We start from the raw sequence: 14198 nt of genomic DNA on the forward strand, positions 1-14198 counted from the left end.
TTGAAAGAATAACTAGGTAATATATGAAACTAGTTTCACACTCTCTGGTTGGTAAAAGAGACGCTGGATGAGCTACAGTAAAGGCAGCCTTTTACCAAGTTACCACCTATTACCATCAAAAGCCTTCAATAGAAAGCAAAGCTCTAGGATCATCCCATTTCTGCTCATTATCAGACAGACAACATCACCCTCAAAGACTCTGGGTTCTGAAAGAACAAACTGGCCCAGGGTGCCAACTTCTGCTTCAAGTGAATCTGGGCCGTGTAGGGCAACAAGCCCTTGTTTGCTGTCTGTATTTGCCACCACATGGACTCACTCGCATCTCTCAATAAAGACAAGGCTAGGGTAGTAGGTAAAGCACAATGGTTTACAAGTAAAGGGTGCTTCACTGGTCGGCGCAAGAAATAAGTACAGGAGTCTGGGGCATTTCTTTTGGCTGTCCATCATGGGTGAGCGGAGTTGATCTCTGACTTCTATGCATGTTCCATGGCGGCCACTTCGGCCAGCACAGCGAGGCTGAAGAACGCAGACACGGCGGGCATCTCCGGGGTGCTGCTCCGCGTCTCCGTGGACTCTCGGTTGTGTGAGCGTTCGTCATTGCAGCCTGTCTCGGTCACCTTCACAAGACTCCTCTGCAGTTGTTCCTTTGGTTTGTCATCCAAAGTACCTCCTGCTGGTGATACCCGGCCATCTGCTGTCCTGACAAGGTGTGTGATCTTGGTTTTCCTGGCTTTTCTCTTTTGACTGCCCACCAAGGGCTCTTGCGCCGTTGTTGGCTCTGGAGTGTTGCGAATGGATGGGGCATTTTTAACCTTATAAGCAGGCTCTGTGGTGTTTCTGTCTTCTGAAAATATGGCTTCTGTAGGGTGAATGGCAGCCAAGAAGAGTTGCTTGTTTGACCATTTATCCCCACTTCCTTTTTCCGGAACATTAGGCTTCTCCTTGTTGTGCTTGTATTTGCTGACAATTTTGTGGAATAAGTTCTTTTTCTGAGACTGGAAAGGACCTTTGCTGGTTTTGGTCGGTTCTGAGCACATATGTCCGGTCTTCTTCTTTTTTCTTGGGACAGGTACACATTTCTGGTCAAATGTAACAGGACTATACTGAGGGAGGCTGTTGAATTTCTTTTCAAATTCTTCATCCAGCTTTGCTGAGCCAAGGAGAGAGTCTTCCTCTGGCTTTGTCTTCTTGAACTTCTTGCTTCCACTGGTCCCACTCTGGTGAAACGTCCAGCTTTCTTCATGCCAACACTCTTCATGATCAGAGGACTTTCCTTTTCCTGACCTTCGTTTCCCTCTGCCAACATTAGCTCGCAGAGAGGTGAGCATACCCTCAGACACCAGGGTTTTATAAAGAGCACCTTTGCAAGACCTCTCAGATTTCCGGGAGCCACAAGTCTCTATTTTTCTGTGACACTCACTGTCCTCAGGCTTGGCCTGTCCCGATAGACTGGGTGGTAATGCATCCTCCGTAGGGGTCAAAGGTTCTGCTTTTATACCCTCTGGGACCTCACCAGAAATGTTCTTGCTGGCAGAAATACTGATAAAATCTTGAGGTCTTGACTCTTTGGTGGTGTCTGAGGATTTCTCCTTTGACATTTTCTTCTCTCTTGATTTCACTCTCTTCTTTGGTGGCTTGGCATCCAAAATGCTTCCCTTGCCACTCGAGGATGTATGGACCTGCTTGCGAGGGGTATCTCCAAGCTTCTCGATGCCCCAGTCTCCCTTTGCAACAGCTTCAATGGTGTACATGACACTCTCGATATCAGATTCCGAGGACTGCCTCTTTTGGCAAGTCTTCTTGGGTGTGGATTTATCATTTCCATGTCGATCCATTTTGGTTTTCTTCTTTTCCTTTTTTAGCTTTTCTGGTTTGCTTAATGCTGTGGGATCCTCGATGATCCTAATGCCATGAGGATGGCACATGTGATCCTTTCTACTGGGAACATCGCTTATTATTGTCTTGCTACTGCCAGAGTAAGAAAAATCAGGGAAGTGACTACCTTTTTGATCTTCCTCTAATTCTTCCTTTTTAATTGCTTTAGGAGCTTCCATTTTTATACGCATTATATCATCCATTCGCAGCTCCTCAAAATTTCTTAATTCCTTAGAATCTCTTACATTTTCCTTAGCTGATTTTTCAAATTCTGCTTCTTTCTGGAACCTGGCTTCATCTATTTTCTCCATTTTCATTTCTCTTTCTTCCTTGCCCTTCTCCAGTTCTTGAATTCTTCCGCCATCTGATTCTTTGGCTTCTATGAGCTTTGACTCTTCCATTTTCACCCCCTCTGATGCCAGGCACATCTCTGCCAGTTGAAAGAGTGCAGACTTTCCACAGCGTTTTACAGGTTCAGCACCACCCAACTGTGAAGTCTTCGAACAAATCTCTGCAAACTGAAACAAGGCTGATGCTTGACATTGTTTTGACGGAACATCGGGGTGGGAGGTACCTGAAGATATCTCGGCAAACTGAGATAATGGTGACTTCTGACGCAATTCAGAGGATTCTGAAACATCAGGCCTGCAAGTGCCAGAGGATATCTCTGGTGTACCAAGAACATGTTCTCCAGCTAAAAGCAGCATGCTCAGGCCTCCCATTTGAGTAGGATCGGCCATCCCAAAGTTAAGCTGAGGCATTTCTTCAGGCTTTGTTTTCTTGGGGCTTGGCAAGGCTCTTGAAGAGTCAGATGGGAAGGCCCATAGTTTCTCCCGTGGATTGACAGTGGATGTTGGGGATCTCACAGGCTTGTCTGTGGTAGCACACCATTTGTAGCCAGGATTTGCTTTCATAAATGCATGTTTATACTCCTTGGCCATGTCTGTGTATTTCTGCTTTTCCTTTGGATCGAGAACAGCCCACCAATCAGCTAGTATCTTGGTAGCACCTCGGTTATCAAGCCTGGGGTGTTCCTGACGTACAAGAGAGCGATGACGTTTGCAAAATAAGAGAAATGCATTCATTGGTCTCCGGGCTCGCTGTTCTGGTGATTCATCATCTTCAGTTTCACCATCTTGCTCTAGACCAGCGGCCCCAAGAAGTTGAACCTTATCAATATCCTCCTCTTCGTCTTCCTCTTCTTCCTCTTCTGAAAAGTCAAGAAGTTTCTTTGCTAGCAATGGATGCCACTGAAGGCACTTTCGTTTTGGTCGTTTTCCAGCTCCTTCTCCTTCTGCGGAATAATCTTTATTTCTATGACTGCCTTTCATGACTCTGACCGGTCAAGTCAAGACTTTCCATCGTGAGTTCAATGGAACATCAGAACTTCCAGCTTCTGTGATGCAGCAGAATTCCAGGAAGGCAAACGGAAAGTACACAGGGAGGAAGATGAACTGCAGCAAAGCCTGTGTCATATGATAGTGACCGCGCGGGTTCGCTGGGCGCGAGGGCGTGTGTGTGGCTCGCCCTCAGCGGCCAGTCAGGGCTTCTCTATGGGAAAGTGGAGAGAGAGGAGCTCGCAGAGCCACTCTGCCTCCGCTTCACTGTACACTCCAATATTCTGATGTTTAAAGAGGGACTCTCGTAACCAATAAGGACCTACTCTATAGCACAGGGAACTATACTCAATATTTTGTAATAACCTATAATGGAAAAGAATCTGAAGAAGAATATATATATATGAATCACTGTGCTGTACACCTAAAACTAACACAACATTGTAAATCAACTATACTTCAACTTAAATGATTAATTAATTAATCTAATTAAATACAAGTTCTTCCCTAAAAAAATAAGAATGACTCTCAACTCTTCTAAACATATAAAATATTTTCTTAAACCTTAATCCACCCACTCCTGACACGTTAGGACCTGAGGCAAGACTGCGCTGGGCTGGAGGCTGAGGCCCTGCCCTCCAGCTCTGGGTCTGCCCCGTGTCCTGTAGGGCCTTGCTTACGGGACGGAACGTGGACGCCCAGCCACGTAGCCAAGCTCCCGCCTCCCCTGCTGCACACAGATGAGCTTGGCCCCCTGGGGCCTGCAAGTGTCACATCTGTGGCTGGGCTCGTCTTCTAGACCATGGTCGTCACCTGGAAGCTTCTTAGAAATGCAGAATCTCAGGTCCCACCCAGACCTACTGAACAGTAGTCTACTTTTTCATAAAATCTCTAGGTGACTTATGTGCAAGTTAGAGCTTGAGAGCCTTTGCTCTCACGTGGGAGGCTGAGGTCAGAGGCACCCAACTCTTAAGTTTAAGAGACTCCCTGTTAAAATGCTTTGTTCGTCTTCTGACCTCTGAAGGACTTGAGAAGATTCTGGCCAATGATCAGTTCTGTTCAATTCCTTGTTGGACTTACGGTACATTCCAAACTATAGCTGATTTTTCCTCTTATACATTTCATTTTTTTCGGTCAGGTAATTTTCCTTAAGCTGTTTTCTTAGTTGGAATGCACCCCACCCACCCTACTCTGTCAATATCACCTGCATCAGGGTGGCCACCTCTTCCGTGAAGCCCACCGCAATACCCCCAAGGAAGAGCTTCCGTTCTGACCCCATCCTCCTTAGTTGAAAACTCTGGTAGCCCATTCACTGGGTCTGCTCTGGTTATACAACTGAATCCTCCATGAGACAATCAGCTCCCTGACATAGGAGCTGAGTCCCATTCAGATTTAGATTCTCCATTACCCATAGCTGAGTCTATCAGATTTTAAATACACATGTGAAATTAAATCTGCCTCTCTTAAGTTTATTTTTGTGGCTCCTGCAATTCTCTGCTTGTGCCAGAAAGGAGATTAAAATAGCCCTGCAATTTTAATGAAGGTGGGTTTTACTCCTGGGTCTTACCACATTTAGGAAAGTGTATACATTTTGTACTTTCATGCAAAATTGTGCTTGGCACCGACCTGGTGGTCACGAAGGGAAGCAAGGGTGTTCTTCGATGAGAATTCTTGGGCAGCTGGGTCTAGTTCTGTTAGTGAACAGTATTCAAATGGAGGAATTGCTTTAGCTTGGAAAGTAGACCTCAGATATAGGAGGAACAGAGCAGAAGAAAAAGGAACTTATGAAAAACGGAATACAGAAGTGTAAAGGAAAGGTAAATTTCTATGACTGGCCCAGTCTTCTGATTCTCCGTGTCCATAGATCATAACTGGGGAATCACAGGGGTGCAGAGAAGGGGCAGGAACTTGCAACGGGGAGTCTGTGCTCTAGTTTTGGCTCTTCTGCTAATTAACTGAGCACCTGAGAAACTCACTAAACATTTGTGGGTCTCTGTTGTCACATCTGAAATATGAATAGTTGGTCAATGCTTCTTAACCAGAGAAGAAAGCTAGAAAAATGGGGGGGGGGAGGGTAGGGGGTCTTGTTTAAAGACACGTGGCCAGGTGGGACACCCAGAAATGCGTATTTGCTGGGTTTGTGATGGGCCCCAAGTATGAGGTGCCTTTCTGATATTCAGTTCTGGTTAAGCATCAGTAAATCAGATGCTCTCTTAACATTCCTTCTAGCTCAAATATTCCCCGATTTCATGACTACCAGCCCCGTAGTGAATGCATGGTTAGGAGTCTACGTGTCTGGCAGACACTGCTGGTTGTACCCCTCTTCCTTTAGGAACAAAACCCAAAGTTTTTGCTCCGCACACGCCTCCCAGAATAACTATTACATTTCCCAGCTTTCCTTTCGGTATGTCCGTGGACTAAATTCTGGCCAAAGGGAAGTGGTGAGTGTAGGTTCTGGGAGCACTCTTAAAAGACAGAGGTGTGCCCTCTTGCTTCTTCTTGCTGACAGGCATGCATAGATGATAGTGGAAGATGGGCCAGCTGGGTCAGTGCTGGACATGGGAGCTGCCATAGGAGATGGGAGGGAACCAAGACAGTGTGGCCTGGGTCCAGGACACCAGGGAGTCGTGTCAGGAGGGAACTTCCTACCCCCAGGCTTCCTTTATGTGTGAGAGAAAGACATTATCTTCTAGTTAAAGTAACTGCAATTTTGCTCTTACTCTTTCTTTCAGCCAAACCCATCTTAAACTAAAACAATATGGAGCATGGAAAAGACTTTACGGACTCCAGTTATGCTTCCCAATCTTCATGTCAGCACAAATTAAATGTCTGTTTACTGTGGCTTCTTGTTTTCTACTTCTTTAAGTGTAGTATGTTTATAAGACAGAGAATACTATTGTCTTTTACAGAGAGCACTTCTTTCACAGCCAAAAATTGATGGAGAGGTATCACAATTTTAGGAAGCACAGTTTTCTTTTTATGATTTTATCTTATTCTCTACAAACATATATTATTTCCTTAGCATATGCCATATATATATATATATATATATATATATATATATATATATATATATATAATTTTTGCCCTCAAAAATGGTCAGTCACCAGTAATTTTGTGTGAAATTTGGTAGGACCTGAACTACAGTGAAATACCAAGAACTGCCATTTAAATTACATATTATTGCTAATAATTGTTATGATTGGCAATAAGCAAACATGTGGTGTTGAGTTTTTTAAACGCTTCTATATTTTTTTTGAAAGTTTGGGCTTTGACAAGAGCTCATTAGGAAAACACCTTTAATTCTTTTCCTTCTTATTTATAGTTGAACAAAAACGCACACCTCCACACACCATATATGTATACAATAATGGAATTTGTTTCTTGTGAACTTGCATTTAGCCTGTGAAAATTACCTTTAATGACTTTGAAAGATATTGTGCTTTCTGCACATTTTAAGTTTCTCATGGGGGACAGGGATGAGGGGCAGTGATGGGAGGATGGTGAAAGAAAAATTATATATATACATATACATATATACATATATATATATGTATATATATATATATATATATATATAAAATTCAGGGCATAAGATCTGCAAAATCCTGGGATTAAAAGTCATGTGAATAATCGTTTCCATTTCCAAACCTCTCTTAATAAAGAATGGTAAAATGCCACAGTAGATATTTCAGGCTATTTAATAAAACTCTCTTTCTCTGTCTCTCTGTCTCCTTTCTCTCATACACACACACACACACACACAGCACACCCCAAAACAAACTCATTCTCACATACAGAATAGAAACTAAACCAAATCAAACCATAGAGAAAGATGATTGGGTGGGGAAAGGAAACGGGGACTCTTATGAAGAGCTCTCTCTGTTTACCTTCATTCCTCTCATCCGGGTCAGTGTAGATGGAAGCCAGAGTAAAGAGGGAAAAGATAACAAAAGCCAATAAAATGAATGCCATTTCCAGGTTGGTAAACGGAAGCTCCATGAAAGACCACAAACTTCTTCGCCTGCAATAGAAAGCAGACACTGGCTTAGTATACCCTGGTCCAGAGAGAACTTGTTGAGTAATTATTTATTGTAGAATGAGACTTACTAAGACTTTTTAAGATACTTCTGTGCACCTGGAACAACACACCTGGCACCAGCAGAAATGGAGGGTGCTCTCGTTTTTTGAAATTTGGCATCAGTCTTGGTGTAATTGAACTTAGACTTTGCTGTGTAGATTGGAGGAGAACATGGGAGTCTGAAGGTCAGAGTCAATTTATGTTTTATGAGTTTTTTGGACAAAACCCTGGGAGTAAAGATAGAGTATATTTCATATCATGAAGGAAAAAATAATGTTGGTTTCTATCTCACTGACCACACCCAGGTTCAGAGTAATGTTCTTGTGCCTGAAGTTATCCAGTGTTTGCCAACCAGGTGATAAATCTACAATGGAAGCAATTTTTAGTGAAGAAACCATAGTCTTCAGAGTAGCTGGATCAAACTCAACTCAAATAAAGAAAAATGTGTTAACAATTCAACCATGAGAACTTCCGATCTCAGACTCGAAAAAGGAGAGCTCATGTGTCTAGAAAGGAAAGCATAGTTCCATTGGGGGGAAAGGATAACATCTAGTTGGAAATAACCTCTGTCTTTCTGTCTTTCAATGTTTACTACATAAATGGAAAATATTTAAAACACTGCAGACATATGTGGGAATGTTATAATTTTAAGAAGACCCAAAGAAAGAGATTTCACATCTTTCCCCTGCAACTCATTCCAAATTCTTTATTTACTGTCTATTTTAGGGAAATAACTTATTGGGGTCTTTCACCTAAGGGCTCAGTCTCCTTTAAATATATTTTTTAAATGACTTCGTCATACCCTGTAGTTGAGAGACAAGATTTGAGGTGGGAGTTAGGCTTGCTCTCTTTCCTAGTTGCAGTCTTCCAGCGTTGCTATAGCAGAACAGAGGTGGGTGAGGGGATAATAAGTTCTTTAAAATCTGCTGGTTTTGAACAGATTTCTGATTCTTTTTTTTTTCTTTTGGACATACTTCTTACAATTGACAATAGTTTGGGGGATATTGATCAGAAGTCTGTAGCTTTTCGTAGGTTTGTAGGACAGAAAATTAGACATGGAATTTATGTGTCATAGGTATGCACATTTTAAGATATGAAGAATACTACCGGGGCTTCCCTGGTGGTGCAGTGGTTGAGAATCCACCTGTCAATGCAGGGGACACGGGTTCGAGCCCTGGTCTGGGAAGATCCCACATGCCGTGGAGCAACTAGGCCCGTGAGCCACAACTACTGAGCCTGCGCGTCTGGAGCTTGTGTTCCACACCAAGAGAGGCTGTGACAGTGAGAGGCCCGCGCACCGTGATGAAGAGAGGCCCCTGCTTGCCGCAACTAGAGAAAGCCACGCACAGAAACGAAGACCCAACACAGACAAAAATAAATTAATTAAATTAAAAAAAAAAAAAGAATACTACCAAGGGGGTTAAGATGTATCTTGGAAATTTTTCACATCAGTGCACATTGGTCGAGCTTATTCTGGTTACTGGAAGCTGAGCATTCTAGAGTATGGCTCTACTGTCATTTAACCACTCATATTGATGGGAATTTGGGTTCCTTCTAATTTTTTGTCATTGCCAACAATGCAGCGGAAAATATTTTTTTGTAAATATAAATTTGCACACAGGTACACATATCTCTAGGAAAGATTTATAGAAGTAGAACTGCTGGATGTATAAACTTTTGAAATGTTCCTTCACAAATTTCCCTGAAATTTACAACCTTCTCAGTACTATATGTAAAGAACTGGTTCCCAAATCCTTCCTCAACACTCCCTCTTCCGGTTTTCCCCCCCAATTTGAAGTTAAAAATACTATCTCATGTTTAAATTGGCTTTTCCCTGATTTCTAGTGAGGTGGAACATTTTTTTATGTGTTGATTTATTATTTATACAGTTTGCTCTGTGAATAACTTGTCTTTATCTTTTGCCCAGTTTTAAACTGGGCATTTGTAATTTTCTCACTGATTTGTAGACACTCATTATAAACTTTGGATAAAAAATTCCCTTCAGGGCTTCCCTGGTGGTGCAGTGTTTGAGAGTCCGCCTGCCGATGCAGGGGACGCGGGTTCGTCCCTAGGTGAAGTAGGTGAAGCTTCCTTGCCCAGTCAAGATTTCTGTTGGGCTACATGTGTTTCTACAGTGACTGATTTCTGTTCTTATTTGGACTCATATTTGCAAAGAAGCACTATATGTTATGTTTCAACTTTAACTTTTAAAATACATCATATGGTCCAGAACAAAAGCAATGTTCTTCAGTACCTCTGAATGGTCAAATGTAGATGATCTATGTAAATTCAGTTAGGGATCAAAATAGCCAGACTTCTTCCAGTGAGAAGAACTGAACTGACAGTCTTTGAAAATCTTTCTCTGGAGACTTCTTACAGTAACAGGGAAAAATGTGGGTTCTTGGTCAGTTTCTCAATAAATACAATTTCCTGAAATATCTCAGGGCTTTGTCATACCTTATACCCTTTTCAACAAAGAAAGTTGTCTTAACTATTCCCTTATAAAAAGGCATAGAGTAAGAGAATTGAGAATGTTAATTACAAATGAGATAGTGGATTTACAAACTATTAAGAGCTGCAGAACTCTTGCAATACTAAAATATTCTGAGTTTTTTTTTATTTTTTATTTTTTTGCGGTACGCGGGCCTCTCACTGCTGTGGCCTCTCCCGTTGTGGAGCACGGGCTCCGGACGCGTAGGCTCAGCAGCCATGGCTCACGGGCCCAGCCACTCCGCGGCATGTAGGATCTTCCCGGACCGGGGCACGAACCCGCGTCCCCTGCATCGGCAGGTGGACTCTCAACCACTGCGCCACCAGGGAAGCCCAATATTCTGATTTTCTATTAAATATTTTTTATTCACTTTTAAGATCACAGTTAAAGTACTTTAGCAGGTTATACACATGACTTACATGTGCAACTTTTAGAAATATCAAATTAAGTATAAGATTTTGAGGAAAGAAATTATATAAACGTGTATATTGACTTTTACTACACATACATCTAAGAAAGCAATAATTCTGTTGTACCATTAAGTGGAAATCATTTCTTACATGGCATGTTTACACCAACTCTAAAGAGAACCAAGCCAATTTCTGAAAGCAAGAAAAATGAGCAATTCGGTCATGCTGAAAACTGTCAACAGACTTAAGACCTGGTGGTCAAATGAAGCTGTGGTTAATTTATAACAGGTAAGTAAGCAATTCAAACCTATGGGAAAAGTTCATAATCTGGTAATGTGGACTCTCAGGTGGTTTTTATTCCTTTTCGACAGATTCCTGAGAGCAAGCCATGAATGCTAAGGAAATGAGAAACATGTTGCCGAGCATGTGCTGAGCTCCAGATCACAAACCTCCCCCACCCCAGCTCTGCCGCTACGAGCTGACACACTAAAGGGAGGTGTCAGTGGACGTGAGCACTCCCCTGAGGCCGCCAGGGGAGGTCATGGTTAGTCCACGAAACGCGTGCCTCTGTGATTTAGGTTAGAGCTTGTGAGGTAAGACGTGTGGTGCGGTGCAGTGGGAGGGTGTGGAGGCATGGAATTAGGTCCTTGCTCCTCGGTAACCAGTTCTGGCCCAAGTTATTAGAAAATCTCTGGAAAGAGTAGTAATGTTCACAGGAACTAATTCTGTGCATAAAGATCAACTTAAGGAATTGACAAACCATTAGCCAGACTCATCAAGAAAAAAAGGGAGAAGACTCAAATCAATAGAATTAGAAATGAAAAAGGAGAAGTAACAACTGACGCTGCAGAAATACAAAAGATCATGAGAGATTACTACAAGCAACTCGATGCCAATAAAATGGACAACCTGGAAGAAATGGACAAATTCTTAGAAATGCACAACCTGCCAAGACTGAATCAGGAAGAAATAGAAAATATGAATAGACCAATCACAAGCCCTGAAATTGAAACTGTGATTCAAAATCTTCCAACAAACAAAAGCCCAGGACCAGATGGCTTCACAGGCGAATTCGATCAAACATTTAGAGAAGAGCTAACACCCATCCTTCTCAAACTCTTCCAAACAATTTCAGAGGAAGGAACACTCCCAAACTCATTCTACGAGGTCACCATCACCTTGATACCAAAACCAGGCAAGGATGTCCCAAAGAAAGAAAACGACAGGCCAATATCACTGATGAACATAGATGCAAAAATCCTCAACAAAATCCTAGCAAACAGAATCCAACAGCACATTAAAAGGATCATACACCATGATCAAGTGGGGTTTATTCCAGGAATGCAAGGATTACTCAATATACGCAAATCAATCAATGTGATACACCATATTAACAAATTGAAGGAGAAAAACCATATGATCATCTCAATAGATGCAGAGAAAGCTTTTGACAAAATTCAACACCCATTTATGATAAAAACCCTGCAGAAAGTAGGCATAGAGGGAACTTTCCTCAACCTAATCAAGGCCATATATGACAAACCCACAGCCAACATTGTCCTCAATGGTGGAAAACTGAAACCATTTCCACTAAGATCAAGAACAAGACAAGGTTGCCCACTCTCACCACTCTTATTCAACCTACTTTTGGAAGTTTTAGCCACAGCAATCAGAGAAGGAAAGGAAATAAAAGGAATCCAAATCGGAAAAGAAGAAGTAAAGCTGTCACTGTTTGCAGATGACATGATACTATACATAGAGAATCCTAAAGATGCTACCAGAAAACTACTAGAGCTAATCAATGAATTTGGTAAAGTAGCAGGATACAAAATTAATGCACAGAAATCTCTGGCATTCCTCTACACTAATGATGAAACATCTGAAAATGAAATCAAGAAAACACTCCCATTTACCACTGCATCAAAAAGAATAAAATATCTAGGAATAAACCTACCTAAGGAGACAAAAGACCTGTATGCAGACAATTATAAGACACTGATGAAAGAGATTAAAGATGATACAAATAGATGGAGAGATATACCATGCTTCTGGATTGGAAGAATCAATATTGTGAAAATGACTCTACTACCCAAAGCAATCTACAGATTCAATGCAATCCCTATCAAACTACCACTGGCATTTTTCACAGAACTAGAACAAAAAATTTCAAAATTTGTTTGGAAAAACAAAAGACCCCGAATAGCCAAAGCAATCTTGAGAACCAAAAACGGAGCTGGAGGAATCAGGCTCCCTGACTTCAGACTATACTACAAAGCTACAGTAATCAAGACAGTGTGGTACTGGCATAAAAACAGAAAGATAGATCAATGGAACAGGATAGAAAGCCCAGAGACCAACCCATGCACGTAAGGTCAACTTATCTTTGATAAAGGAGGCAGGAATGTACAGTGGAGAAAGGACAGCCTCTTCAATAAGTGGTGCTGGGAAAACTGGACAGGGACATGTAAAAGTATGAGATTAGATCATTCCCTAACACCATACACAAAAATAAGCTCAAAATGGATTAAAGACCTAAATGTAAGGCCAGAAACTATCAAACTCTTAGAGGAAAACATAGGCAGAACACTCTATGACATAAATCACAGCAAGATCCTTTTGGACCCACCTCCTAGAGAAATGGAAATAAAAACAAAGATAAACAAATGGGACCTCATGAAACTTCAAAGCTTTTGCACAGCAAAGGAAACCATAAACAAGACCAAAAGACAACCCTCAGCATGGGAGAAAATATTTGCAAATGAAGCAACTGACAAAGGATTAATCTCCACAATTTATAAGCAGCTCATGCAGCTCAATAGCAAAAAAACAAACAACCCAATCCAAAAATGGGCAGAAGACTTAAATAGGCATTTCTCCAAAGAAGATATACAGACTGCCAACAAACACATGAAAGGATGCTCAACATCATTAATCATGAGAGAAATGCACATCAAAACTACAATGAGATATCATCTCACACCAGTCAGAATCGCCATCATCAAGAAATCTAGATACAATAAATGCTGGAGAGGGTGTGGAGAAAAGGGAACCCTCTTGCACTGCTGGTGGGAATGTGAATTGGTACAGCCACTATGGAGAACAGTATGGAGGTTCCTTAGAAAACTAAAAATAGAACTACCATATGACCCAGCAATCCCACTACGAGGCATATACCCTGAGAAAACCATAATTCAAAAAGAGACATGTACCAAAATGTTCATTGCAGCTCTATTCACAATAGCCCGGAGATAGAAACAACCTAAGTGTCCATCATCCGATGAATGGATAAAGAAGATGTGGCACATATATACAATGGAATATTACTCAGCCAGAAAAAGAAACGAAACTGAGCTATTTGTAATGAGGTGGATAGACCTAGAGTCTGTCATACAGAGTGAAGTAAGTCAGAAAGAGAAAGACAAATACCGTATGCTAACACATATATATGGAATTAAAAAAAATGTCACGAAGAACCTAGGGGTAAAACGGGCATAAAGACACAGACCTACTTGAGAATGGACTTGAGGATATGGGGAGGGGGAAGGGTAGGCTGTGACAAAGCGAAAGAGAGGCATGGACATATATACACTACCAAACGTAAGGTAGATAGACAGTGGGAAGCAGCCGCAGAGCACAGGGAGATCAGCTCGGTGCTTTGTGACCGCCTGGAGGGGTGGGATGGGGAGGGTGGGAGGGAGGGAGATGCATGAGGGAAGGGATGTGGGAACAGATGTATATGTATGACTGATTCACTTTGTTAGTAAGCAGAAACTAATAAAAAATTTAAAAATTAATTAATTAATTAATTAATTAAAAAGATCAACTTCAGGGCAGGATCAATTTTGACCACTGACTGCAACAAGGAAACAGTGGCCACCGAACTTCTAAGTACAAGGTTTCCTCTTTTCCGTTATTAGTATAAATCATACTACCACAAATAAAATTTGGCCAGGAGAGGAAACTTTTTGTATGTGTGAAGAAAATGTATGTTTATATTTTTAAGG

The 14198-nt window shown here is 41.6% G+C and overlaps 1 protein-coding gene across 1 annotated transcript; it reads right to left on the reverse strand.

Moving 5' to 3' along the window:
* Window positions 1-268: 268 nt before the first annotated feature.
* LOC309792352 (HMG box transcription factor BBX-like) lies at window positions 269-3351 on the reverse strand. The gene is given in 2 exon segments (XM_082601915.1): window positions 269-485; window positions 487-3351. Coding segments are annotated over 2 exon segments (2820 nt in total). The 5' UTR covers window positions 3207-3351; the 3' UTR covers window positions 269-385.
* Window positions 3352-14198: the final 10847 nt, after the last annotated feature.

This window comes from Mesoplodon mirus (genome assembly GCF_964341445.2).
Source record: "Mesoplodon mirus genome assembly, chromosome: 2".
Classification (NCBI taxonomy): domain Eukaryota; kingdom Metazoa; phylum Chordata; class Mammalia; order Artiodactyla; family Ziphiidae; genus Mesoplodon; species Mesoplodon mirus.